Source organism: Loxodonta africana, chromosome 22 (assembly GCF_030014295.1).
Source record: "Loxodonta africana isolate mLoxAfr1 chromosome 22, mLoxAfr1.hap2, whole genome shotgun sequence".
Classification (NCBI taxonomy): Eukaryota; Metazoa; Chordata; class Mammalia; order Proboscidea; family Elephantidae; genus Loxodonta; species Loxodonta africana.
This window is the reverse complement of record NC_087363.1, coordinates 21,009,167-21,020,656: the sequence shown is the minus strand read 5'-3', so window position 1 is coordinate 21,020,656 and position 11,490 is coordinate 21,009,167. Positions and strand designations below refer to the sequence as shown.

Below are 11,490 nucleotides of genomic sequence, written 5' to 3'. Positions count from 1 at the left end.
GAGTAGCCCGAGCCAGGGGCGGGCGGGGTCCAGAGCCGCGGCTCCTGCGTTGACGCGGCCGCTGGGACCGGAACAGCGCTTGCTCTCAATCCTCGTTCACCGCCCCACGCCCCAGTTCCAGCCACGTGGTGGGCGGGCAGGGGCGGTTCTGACCCCGCGACCTCGCAGCACCTTGAATCCCGGCCACACTCCGGGGTGGGTGCTGAGAAGCAAACAGAGGCTCAAGACCAGGACAGAGCGAAGTGGGGGATCCCGGAGAAAGGTAGAGGGATCTGGGGCTCCCTGGCATGAAAGCCGGGAAACAGGGAGTAATGTTTTGAGGAGGGCAGAGAAATGAATGCCTAGGCTCAAACCTGGCAGAGCTACTCTCTAGCTGTCCCTGAACCTCTCTGAGCCTCAGCTTTCTCCTCTGTAAAGTGGGCAGAAGCAGGAACTTCACAGGGCCCTTTGGGGGGATTAAATGAGAAAATGTGTTGAAAGCAGTCAGCACCGCCCCTGGAACTGAATGGGTGCTTCGTAACTGGGGGAGACTACAGTTCCTTTTCAGGGTGTCCCATCCTGTGGGCTGCATGGAGAAACTTGTCCTGGGGAGCGGGCCAGGTGTAGATGAAGTGAACCTCAGCTGGGAGGGGACGTCAGCCGCTTGTTTTGCCCCCAGCTCTCCACACGCAGTGCCATGGACAGCAAGAGTCCTGAGGGCGAGCACCCTTCGGTGACGCTCTTTCGCCAGTACCTGCGTATCCCCACTGTCCAGCCTGAGCCTGACTATGGTGAGAATGTGAAGGTTCCAGGGCTTGGGTTGGGGGCCAAATGGGTGGGAACTGTGCTCTAAACCAGCCTGCAACCCCTGTCACCCAGCCGAGCCCCACGGGCGGCCCCAACTGTCTCCTCAGCCCCTCTAGCCACTTCCTAGGTCAGCAGACTGTGGCAGCCTCTCCAGGCTGTGGAGGAACCCTTTCCCCAGAGGCTGTGCTGCTGCAGAAGTTACTCCTGGCGGCTAGTTAAGGAACAACTTCACCTCATTCCCCACTGGGGAGACTGAGGCAGCAAAAAAGGGAAAGAGAGGCCCTCAAAAGTCTACTGGGGCTGGACAAAGACCACAGCCCTCACAGGGGGCTGGGTATTTTGTACATAGGTCCAAATCCCTGCTCTGTGATTTCTCAACTGGGAGACACTGAGGAATCACCTTATGTGTCTGTGCCCATCTTTAAGGAAGATAATAACGCCTGCTTCCAGCCCGTCCACAAAGGGTGACTAAACCCATTGCTGTTGAGTCGATTCCACCTCATGGTAACCCCACGTGTGCAGAGTCAAACTGCTCCATAGGGTTTCAAGGCTGGGACCTCTCAGAAGCAGATCGCCGTGGCTTTGAGGCCTTTTTCTACTGCAGTACCGCTGGGTGGGTTTGAACCGCCAACCTTTAGATTAGCTACCAATCGCAAACCATTTGCACCACGTAGGGATCTCAGGGACCTAAAGGATCACTAGCTGGCCAAAAAATCTTCCTTGGGGACAGAAATGCAAGTGTCTCTGAGGAGTGTAGAGTTGTGTTGGGGAAGCACCAGCCCGGCTCTGGGTCTGCACCCCTCCCTGGGTGTCTCTCCTCTTAGCTGTGCCTGGGCCAGTGGGAGCTATGGGTGGGCAGGAGCAGCCCCCAGCCCCTCCAAGACTCTCTGTGCCCGCAGGGGCTGCTGTGGCCTTCCTTGAGGAGAGAGCCCATCAGCTGGGCCTGGACTGTCAGAAAGTGGAGGTGAGACTGGGGTCCTGAGTGGGGGGAGATGGGGCTCTGGTACCTTCTCACCCTGAGCTGACCGTCCCCCTCCTCACCCCCTCCAGGTGGCACCTGGCCATGTGGTGACTGTGCTGACCTGGCCAGGCACCAACCCTATGCTCCCCTCCCTCTTGCTCAACTCCCACATGGATGTGGTGCCTGTCTTCCAGGTGTGTGTTGGGGGTGTTGGGGGGTGTGGGTGCCTTGGACGAAGAGATGGCTACCCAACCACACGGAACCCTGGGGAAAGCATTACTGGTCCTGGTGCGACCCTACACATTCATACGACATTACTCCAGAGCCTTTGTCCAGCAACGATTCAGTGGGGGTGGAAGAGGCAGAGATGGGGGGTGGCAATTATCTGCCCTCTTCAGTCCCCCCCACTACCACCACCCTGCCTGTCACCCCAACCTGATGGAGGGCTCCAAGGGCGGGGCCACAGTTGGCCAGACTACATTAATGACTAAATTTGGGGCTTGGCCCTCTTCCCATCCCTGCACCCAGGAGTACTGGACTCATGATCCCTTTGAGGCCTTTAAGGACGCTGAGGGCTACATCTACGCCAGGGGTGCCCAGGACATGAAGTGTGTCAGCATCCAGTGAGTGTCCTCTGTTCCCAGTTCCTCACAATGTCCTTGCTAGCCCAGTGGATTGACTCAAGGCCTGGGATGTGTTTGGAGAACCCCAAGGCCAAGGAACATCTTGACCCTTTACTGTAGACAGGAGTTATTGCTGTGACCATGATGTGGATGGGGAGACTGCGGTCCAGAAAGGGGCGTGGACTTCCCAGAGTCACCTGCCAGGCTGTGGCGGAACTGAGTCCAGGACCTGCAGGTCCAGCTTCCCAGCCCTGCCTGGCCCTGCTGGTTTCCCCAGCAGCTGGCTCTGTGTCCTTTTCACTGCCCCCTCAGGTACCTGGAGGCTGTGAGGAGGCTGAAGGCCGAAGGCCACCGTTTCCCCAGAACTATCCATATGACCTTTGTGCCAGGTAGGAGTGGCTCAGGGAGGCGCACCTGCTGGAAGGAAGGGAGTGTATTGGGGATAGCCCCCTCATCTCACAACCCTGCCACCTTTACAGATGAGGAGGTCGGGGGCCACCGAGGGATGGAGCTGTTTGTGCAGCGGCCCGAGTTCCGGGCCCTGAAGGCTGGCTTCGCCTTGGATGAGGGTGAGGAGGTTGGCAGGCTGCTAAGCACTCAGGGAGGAGGTAGGGAGGCTGCTAGTGGGGGCTGGGCCACTCCACCGCCTGACTCCCCTTTCCCCCTTCAGGCCTGGCCAACCCCACTGACGCCTTCACTGTCTTTTACAGTGAGCGGAGCCCTTGGTGTGAGTATGGGCATCAGGGGGAGATGGTCACTGTACAGATGGGAGATTAGGCCAGAGAGGGCAAGGGCCTGCCAAGGGTCACACAGCAAGTTGGGGCCTGAATAGACCTTGAACCCAGGGACTCTGTCTCCCAGCCCCTTCCTGACTGGGCTTCTCCTTCCTGTTTCCTTGACCAAGAGCTTCTCTGAGGGCAGGCCCTGACTATGGGCAGAAGCTAGCTCTTTGCCGGGGACGCTGAGGGAGGCAGGGCCCTGCTAGGGGAGCTTGGGATGAGGGAGGACCTGGGCCCACTCCAGGGCTGCCCTGCATTTCCAGCCCTTCCCATGCTGAAGATACCCCATGTCTCCCCAGGGGTGCAGATCACATGCACCGGGAAGCCTGGCCATGGCTCGCGCTTCATCGAGGACACAGCAGCAGAGAAGCTGGTGCGTGGTGCACAGGAAGGGAGCTTGGAGGCTTGGGAGGTTCTATCCTGGGACCATTCTCACATCTCTTCTCACTCTCCCAGCACAAGGTTGTGAGCTCCATCTTGGCCTTCCGAGAGAAGGAGAAGCAGAGGTGAGGCAGCCTGGGAAAGTGGGGCTCTGGGAGGCTGTGCAGGAGAGGAGGAGCTGAGCCACTTTCTACTGTTGTTTCCCCCCACCCCCCCACAGGCTGCAGTCAAATCCCCACCTGAAGCTGGGCGCCGTGACCTCTGTGAATCTGACTAAGCTAGAGGGTGGCGTGGCCTATAACGTGGTCCCTGCTACCATGAGCGCCAGCTTTGACTTCCGCTTGGCACCTGATGTGGACTTGAAGGTGCTACCTCCACCTGGGTTTGAAGGAGGGATCCCCAGTCCTCACTGCCTTCCAAGAGGCTCAGGGAGAGCCTCAGGGATCAGCACATCCCCCTTCTCTTAGGCTTTCGAGGAGCAGCTGCAGGGCTGGTGCCAGGCAGCTGGCGAGGGGATCACCTTTGAGTTTGCTCAGGTATCCACTTAGGACCTGGGATAGGGGGTTTCTGGGAGCTGAGGCTGGGCTGACCGTGTGTGTGACACTGTAGGAGTGTGTGCTTGGCATGTCTGCGTGTGACTGGGCATTTCCCTAGCTGTAAGCTATGAGAGACACATTTTATTCACCCAACAAGCATTAGTTGTGGAGGCCAATGTTGGGTGCTGGGGAGGACTGTGGGGAGTACAATTAGACGCAGTTCTTTCCCTCATAGTCCTTACAGCCTGAAGTGAGAGACAGACATTAATCAAATATTCATATAAAAGTAATATTACAGTGAACACACGTGGCCCAGGAACAGGTGGGACCTGGCACTTTGAGGGCCTGTGATTATTTGGTCTGAGAGGTCAGAGGGTGCCATCTTGACCAAGAAGCACTTGGGCTAGGACTTGAAGGATGGACAGGAAATAAGTAGATGGAGGGCGTGGGATGGTCCTGGGTCGGGAGCCTTTAAGAGACTGAAAGAGGGCCTGTGTCTGGACTGGCCCAGTGGATGTCTGTGGGGGTGGGCTGGTGCCCTGTCAGGCACAGTCTGCCCTGGAAGGAACAGGGCAAGATGCCCTTGGCCCTGTCCTGATCCTGCTATCCTTCCCTCCCTGCAGAAGTGGATGGAGCCCAGAATCACAGGTACTGACAACTCGGACCCGTGGTGGGCGGCATTTAGTGGAGTCTGCAAGGACATGTGAGCACACTGACCAGCCTGTGCCCTCCCTCCTCAGGCAGCCCAGCTTCTGTCTCAGTGCCTTCCTTTCCCCTTCTCCTACTCTGCCCTCCCGCCTCCCTCTCACTTCACCCTTCCAATTCTTGCCCTGCCTCTCCCTGCCTCCCCCCTCCCCCATTCACCCAGCTCTCTCCCCTGAAGGAACCTCACTTTGGAGCCTGAGATCTTCTCTGCCGCCACCGACAGCCGCTATCTCCGTGCGGTGAGCCCCTCGTGTGGCAGTGGGGTGGGCCCTGGCATGAGCCTGGATGCTAGCCTTCCTCTAACGGCTCCTCCTCACCCCTGCAGGTGGGGGTCCCAGCCCTGGGCTTCTCGCCCATGAACCGCACACCCGTGCTACTGCACGACCACGATGAACGGCTGCATGAGGCCGTGTTCCTCCGTGGGATTGACATATACACCCGCCTGCTGCCTGCCCTGGCCAGCGTGCCTGCCCTGCCCCACAACAGCTGAGCCCCATGCTCCCCACGTCTACCCAGACCAGTGCCAAGGACCCAACAATAAAGTCAGAGTGGAGACAGGGGCGGCCTCTAGACTATTAACAGTGAGGACATTGGCTTCTCTGGGGAGATGGTGTGTTCCACTCATTTCACAGCTCTGTGCCCCACAACCAGCACTCCCATCTGCTACCACTCAGTCACCACTCAGGTGTGTCTGCCCAGCCACAAGCGCCCACATTCCTATTCTCAGTGGCCATCATGCTCACATCTGGCCTGCGAGGAGCACCAAGACGAGGGCCTCAGGGAGCCAGCCCTGGCTTTCAGGGGCACATTCGACATCCTGAGACAAAAGGACCAGAACCAGATGTTGGGCAGGCAGAATGACAGCTAGCAAGGCATGACAATTGGCACTTGTCAAACCCACAGACAGGAAGGTGTGGCCCCTGCTTTGGTGTTGGGAGCAGGGAGTTAGAGAGAGGCAGGGACCCTGGTAGGCTGGGTCAGTTTATCAGGGTCCCTAGCACCCTATCCAGGGCATGGGGCAGTGTGTGCAGAAAGGCCCAGGAGTTGAGCTTCAGTCGGCTGGCCTTACGAGGTCCCCAGGCAGCTGTGGCCCAGGAGCTGAGCCTGTTCCTCCAGCTGGTCTGGTCTAATCTGGTCCTGACCTCCGTGAGCACGGGGCAGGGTGGGCCAGCAGGGCTGTTTTGAAGTTCCTTGGTCAGAGGGGAAGTCCTGGGCTTGGATCTGTGAACTGCAGGCTTAGTACTAATAGGACTAATAGTAATTCTTATCCCTGGCTCATGGACTTCTAACAAGGAGCCTTCCCTTTCAGGGGCTCCATCTTTACTGAACCCTGACACCAGCCTCCCATGTAACACAGGTGCCATCACAAGCCCCATTTTACAGACAGAGCAGCTGAAGCTCAGAACAGTAACTTGCCCAAGGTTACACAGCTTGGAGGTGGTGATTTGAGACTCAAGCTTTTGATCCTGGGGACTTTGGTTCCTTCCTTTGCACAGGGCAAGCTCCATGTGGAAGCTGGAGGAAACTGAGGGTCAAGATATTAGGAAAACTTAGTTGAAGCCTCTGACCTTGGGATTGGGGTCTGGCCACACAGGAGCTCCATGAAGGGACCGCTTCTCCCTCAGGGCGGAATGACTAAGCAAGCTCCCTGTCCAAGGTGCCAGCTCTGGAAACCCTTCTCCCTCCGGCTACTGAAAACAGTGGGCCAGGGTACAAAGTTGGCTCTTTCAAGACTCAACCTTCCATCTGACACCCCCTGGGGAAGGGCAGTTGACCACCCACAGTGGGTACCAGTCTCAGTCAAGAGCTAGCAGGACTGCAGCCCCAGCCTTGGTTGGGCAAATTACTTAAGCTTCCTGGGGCCCTACTTTGACTGCCTGGGTTGAAATGAACAGGTTTCCCCGCCTGTAAAACAAAGGTAAGATAAATCGCTACTTCAGCCCTAAGGGGACCATATACCAGGGACTGCCTGTCATCCTGGCACCCAAGTTTGGATTATACATCACATGACCACCATACTCAAAGGCTGCCTATGAGGATTAACTGTGCCTAGGGACAGTGCTCCACCAGATGCCTTCTACAGGAAGGCACCACAAATACCTGTTACTCCAAGACCCTACAGTTGAAGCAGCTGGTCAGGAGGCACAGCATGTGACCTGTACAGTATCTCATGAGGGCACCATGAGGGTGTCTCCTAGGCTTTGGCCCATTCATGCCAGAAAGGCAGTGCCATCACTTTAGGGGCCCAGAGAGTGGACCCTTGCCAGGTGCACCAGAAACAGCCTAAGCCTAGAACCTGTCAGGCTAAAGTACAGAAATCTCGAGTAGGGCCCTTCCACCTCCTCTGGGCACGCTTCAAGACTTAACAAGGGCATCTGGGATTTCTTCCTGTTTTCAGCAGTCTGCCCAGTCCAACCAGCAGGCTCCATTTCTCACTGATTAGGTTCCTCCTCTTGCACTCCAGGGCCATGAGTCTCACCCAGCCACATCCAACCACACATTCAGAGAAGGCTAAACTCTTCTCATACAAATGGAGGCACTACTCCTCATCCCCAGCACCACAGACACAAGCAGACTGACAACAGCTCCTGCCTCAAGGTTTATTTGTACAAACTGCACAGGAGGACACCAGCCCCATGCAGATGGCAGCCCAGGGGTCACACCACTCCTTCTGTCCTCAAACGGAGAACTCTACTCTGAAGCCTTTGTGGGGGCCTGGGCACCTTTGGGAGCCTGAGCTGGAGCCGGATCTTGAATGGAGGCCTGGGCTGGAGCTTCGGCCTTACTTTGAGCCTTGGCTTTGGACTTTGGCCGGCAGAGCCTGAGACCCTTGGCAATGCGAGCCCGAGCACGCTTCCCAAGCTTGGGATGGGCAATGTAGGCTAGACGACTAAGCTTGCGGTTTACGCCCCTTGGGATCTTGGGCTTGACCTGCTTAGGCTTTAAGAGAGTCTTGATAGCCTCAGTACGTGCATCCATGGCCTTGGCGTTGTTAGCCTGCATCTTCTTCAGGCCCTTCTTGTTGTGCTTCTTGGCAAAGCGCATGTTTCTCAGAAACTTGGGGTCCACCTGGAAGGCAAGAAAGGTACCAGCAGCTGTAAGTGCAGTGTGTAGTGCTCGACTCCATAGTAGGGGCCCAAAAGTGTATCAGGCCCCAGGCCAAGTCTTTTGAGGACTCAGCATTACGTGCTGAGATATTTCAACCCTTAGAAATTATTTCCAGAGAAAGATGTTAAGACCACCCCCTGAAGTCAAAACTTCAGCCTGCTAATGTGGTACACAAAGATCACGTTTTCAGGACTACAACCCCAGGCCCTGGAAAAGTCAACAGTCAAACGCAAGTGCAGAAGGAAGGAACAAATAATGGCTGCCCCCTCTGCCAGGGCTGCAGGCCTCCAACTTCTACAACAGTGCTTCAGCTGAGTTTTCTTTACAGGGAGATGTCAGTTACACACTAAGCCTGGTATAACAGGCTACAACACGTTCACAGCAGGAGAAGTAGAATAAGAGACCAAAAGGGGAAACTGAGGCTAAGAAGTGTGGTGATTCACTCCACAAACAGAGAGCAACTGTGCAAGGGAGAAGTCTGGGGACAGGGCTCAGTTCTCCTCACCCAGGCCCTCACCTGTTTCAGCTAATCCTAAGAACCCCTGACATAGGCAGCAAAGTTGCCCCCCAATGCAGCATCACATCTTATGGAGGTTATATGGCTGGTCAATATGGAATGGAAGGCTCACAAGGTGCCCACTAAGTACCAGGTGCCAAGTACAGACAAACAAAGTTATCTCTTCTCTTGCAGCGCTCTGGCTGAGCAAGGGAGATAATCAGGCTTTGTTTTGGAGGTTTTGTTATGGATCTGGCATGGCTTGACATACAGACAAAAGCTGGCTGGGTAGACAAAGGAATTGTGGGCTGTGGCAGGCCAGCAGATGGGCGACACCTGAGGTGCTCAGGCAAGGGCTGAAGCTAGGGAAGGTCACCACGAAGGGCCCTGACAATGACAATGGAGCTAAAAAGGAACAAACTACATGATTCAGGCACACACTCACCCCCTTAAGAGATTCATATCGTTGTGATCGGGGTTTCTTGATGCCATTTCTGTGCCATTTTCGGGCTGTGGGGAAGAAACGGAATTAGACCAAAGAAATAATTTATTTCAATAAGACCACACAACAACACAGCTGGGAAGCTTAGAAGAACCATTACTTTCCAAAGATCTGGTAAGCCCCTTATCACTGAATGCAAAGCATGGGGGTATCCAAAATGGATCCTTGGATCCTAAACCTATAATCCCAAAAATAGCAATGGATGAAAACAAAACCAGTCCCAGACTCACGGTGGTAATGCACCCCCCTGACTACCCCCCACCCCCCACCCCCCCCCCAGCATTCCTAAGCCATTCCTGGCCAGGGTCTGGGTCCTGGCCTGGAGGCTGAGCCCGGGAAACTTACACTGGTTGTGCGTGGTGTGGTTCTTGGACTTGGCCATGTCTGCACCTGGGAGAGAGTGGAGGAGATCAGGACTGGGAACCCGCTGGCTGGGCCCATCCTCTGCCCTCTTCTGGAAAGGACTGAAGCAGGCTTCACCAGAGACCTGGACCTGCGGCACTCACCCGCCCGACTCACTGCACGACCCGATGCCGGTCCCCGCCTCTTAAATCCAGGTAATGGTGCCCAGGGACCCCGTCACCCAAATCTGTGCTCCTGGGAACTTGAGAACCCCCAAATACCAAGTTTTCCCACCTCCCCTTTTCATTCATCCCTTGGGGACCTACAAGCACCACCCCCCGGCCCGCAGCCTCTGTTCCCCACAGCGACGCAGCCGGTCCCCCTTCGCTGCCCCTGGCGTGCGTCCCTACGCCGCCGAAGGGACGCGGATGGAGCCGGATGCCGAGCGCACAGGACTCACCGTCTCCCACAGCTCCCGAAACGCCAGCGACCGGAAAAGAGGAAGGAAGGCCGCGGTGCAGCACGGGAAATAGAGTGGACGAGACCGGAAGTTACTACTGGAAAAGCTTCCCCCAGCGCTGGGAAGAAAGGTTCCTAGACTCAGGTAGCCACGAGCTAGCCGTTGACAGAGATAGGGAAGATTAAGGGAGAGTAGGGTTTTTTGTTGTTTTGAGGGGGTCAGTGATCTAGGTGTTTCTTTTTAGATGCATTCTGTGAGATGGCTATTGGACATCCAAATTGAGAAAGCATTGCTTCCTAACAACTCCGTTGCCGTCTCTGACTCTTGTCCATACGATTCATTCTCTACACAGCAATGGGGCCTGAGGGCTCTTTCTAAGATACAGATCAGGTCCTGCCACTGAAAGTCTCCGAAGACTTCCCCTTGCATTGAAAATAAATCAGTTCCCTCTGCTCTTTGGATGGTATGCCCTTAGAGAGGCCTCCCTGGGCTGCCGTATTTAAAATAGAGACCTTCTGCGGAGTCCCCGAGTGGTGCAAAGGGTTAAGCGCTCGACTGTTGCTGTTATGTGCCTTAGAATCGATTTTGACTCCTAGTGACCCCAAGTGACAGAGTAGAACTGCCCCATAGTGTTTTCTAGGCTGTAATCTTTATGGGAGCAGATTGCCAGGACTTTGTCCCGCACAGCCGCTGGGTAGGTTCAAACCTCCGACATTTTTAGTTAGAAGCTGAGCACTTAATGCTTTGTGCCACCAGGGCTCCTTAGATGTTCAGCTACAAACTGTAAAGGTTAGTGGTTCCAACCCACCCAGAAACACCTGAGAAGAAAGGCCTGGTGATCTGCTTCTGAAAGCTCACAGCCTTGAAACCCTATGGAGCAGTTCTCCTCTGCACACTTGGGGTCATTGTGAGTTGGAATTGATTGATGGCAACTGGTTTGGTTTTGGGTTTTGGCCCCATCTCCCAGTTGCTTTGTATCTTCTTATGCTGTTTGCTTTCTTCAGGGCACTTTCCCAGACTCTAATTATGTTGCTTATTTACTTGTGTTTGTGACCATTGTCACAAGTCCCATGAGCTTGAGACTGGTTTGGTCACCTTTGTCTTCCCATTACCTGGCACAGCACTTAGTGCAGAGCCAACCAAAAAAACCAAACCTGCTGCTGTCGAGTTGATTCTGACTCATAGCGACCTTATAGGACAGAGTAGAACTGTCCCACAGAGTTTCCAAGAAGTGCCTGGTGGATTTGAACTGCCCACCGTTTGGTTAGCAGCTGTAGTTCTCAACCAGTACACCACCAGGGTTTCTATAAATATATATAAAAAAAAAAATAGACAGATTTATTTCAGGAAAATGGCTCACACAATTGTGGAGGCTGGCAAGTCCCAAATCTGTGGGTCAGGTGTCAGGCTGGAGGCTTCTCTTGACTCACATGGTTGCAGGGGCTGATGAACTCAAAACCAGCAGGTCAGATGGCAAGCTGCTGGCTCGCAGGGCCGCGCAAGTGGACGAATCCCAAAACTGGCAGGTCGGGCAGCAGACTGCTAGCTCACATCCCAAGAACCAGAAGTCAGAAGATGATGAGTTGGATACAGGATCAAGAGAGAGTGAGTTTTGCCAGAAGAGCCATATACAGGTTTCCCCCGCTATCCGAAAGTAGAGTGTTCCTATGAAACCTTTTCGTAAGCCAAAATGTCATAAAGTGAAGACCCAGCTACCATTAATTTACACAAGAAAAAATTTTGAGCACTCCCAGACCCCAAAGATAATGTACCAAATCATACCAAATAACACATAAAACCTAACATAACAC

The 11,490-nt window shown here is 54.9% G+C and overlaps 2 protein-coding genes across 4 annotated transcripts; one reads left to right on the top strand and one right to left on the bottom strand.

The window, feature by feature from the left end:
- Positions 1-41: 41 nt before the first annotated feature.
- ACY1 (aminoacylase 1) lies at positions 42-7,704 on the top strand. 2 transcript variants are annotated; one of them, XM_003410069.4, is made up of 15 exons: positions 42-262; positions 659-770; positions 1,686-1,750; positions 1,837-1,941; positions 2,276-2,370; positions 2,683-2,759; positions 2,850-2,939; positions 3,041-3,097; positions 3,449-3,522; positions 3,606-3,655; positions 3,751-3,895; positions 3,998-4,066; positions 4,690-4,769; positions 4,950-5,010; positions 5,097-7,704. In XM_003410069.4, exons 2-15 carry the CDS (start codon positions 677-679, stop codon positions 5,259-5,261), a joined length of 1,227 nt encoding a protein of 408 aa, XP_003410117.1. In that variant the 5' UTR covers positions 42-262; positions 659-676; the 3' UTR covers positions 5,262-7,704. The 2 variants fall into 2 exon arrangements, with proteins under 2 accessions (XP_003410117.1, XP_010588065.1); XM_010589763.3 differs by lacking the exon at positions 3,998-4,066 and having other exon boundaries at positions 157-262.
- Positions 7,358-9,761, bottom strand: RPL29 (ribosomal protein L29). Of its 2 annotated transcripts, none has more exons than XM_010589762.2 (4): positions 9,680-9,761; positions 9,223-9,267; positions 8,821-8,885; positions 7,358-7,840 (listed from the first exon to the last, which is right to left on the bottom strand). In XM_010589762.2, exons 2-4 carry the CDS (start codon positions 9,257-9,259, stop codon positions 7,463-7,465), a joined length of 480 nt encoding a protein of 159 aa, XP_010588064.1. In that variant the 5' UTR covers positions 9,260-9,267; positions 9,680-9,761; the 3' UTR covers positions 7,358-7,462. The 2 variants fall into 2 exon arrangements, with proteins under 2 accessions (XP_010588064.1, XP_003410116.1); XM_003410068.4 differs by having other exon boundaries at positions 9,223-9,261; positions 9,680-9,748.
- Between the last annotated feature and the right edge of the window lie 1,729 nt (positions 9,762-11,490).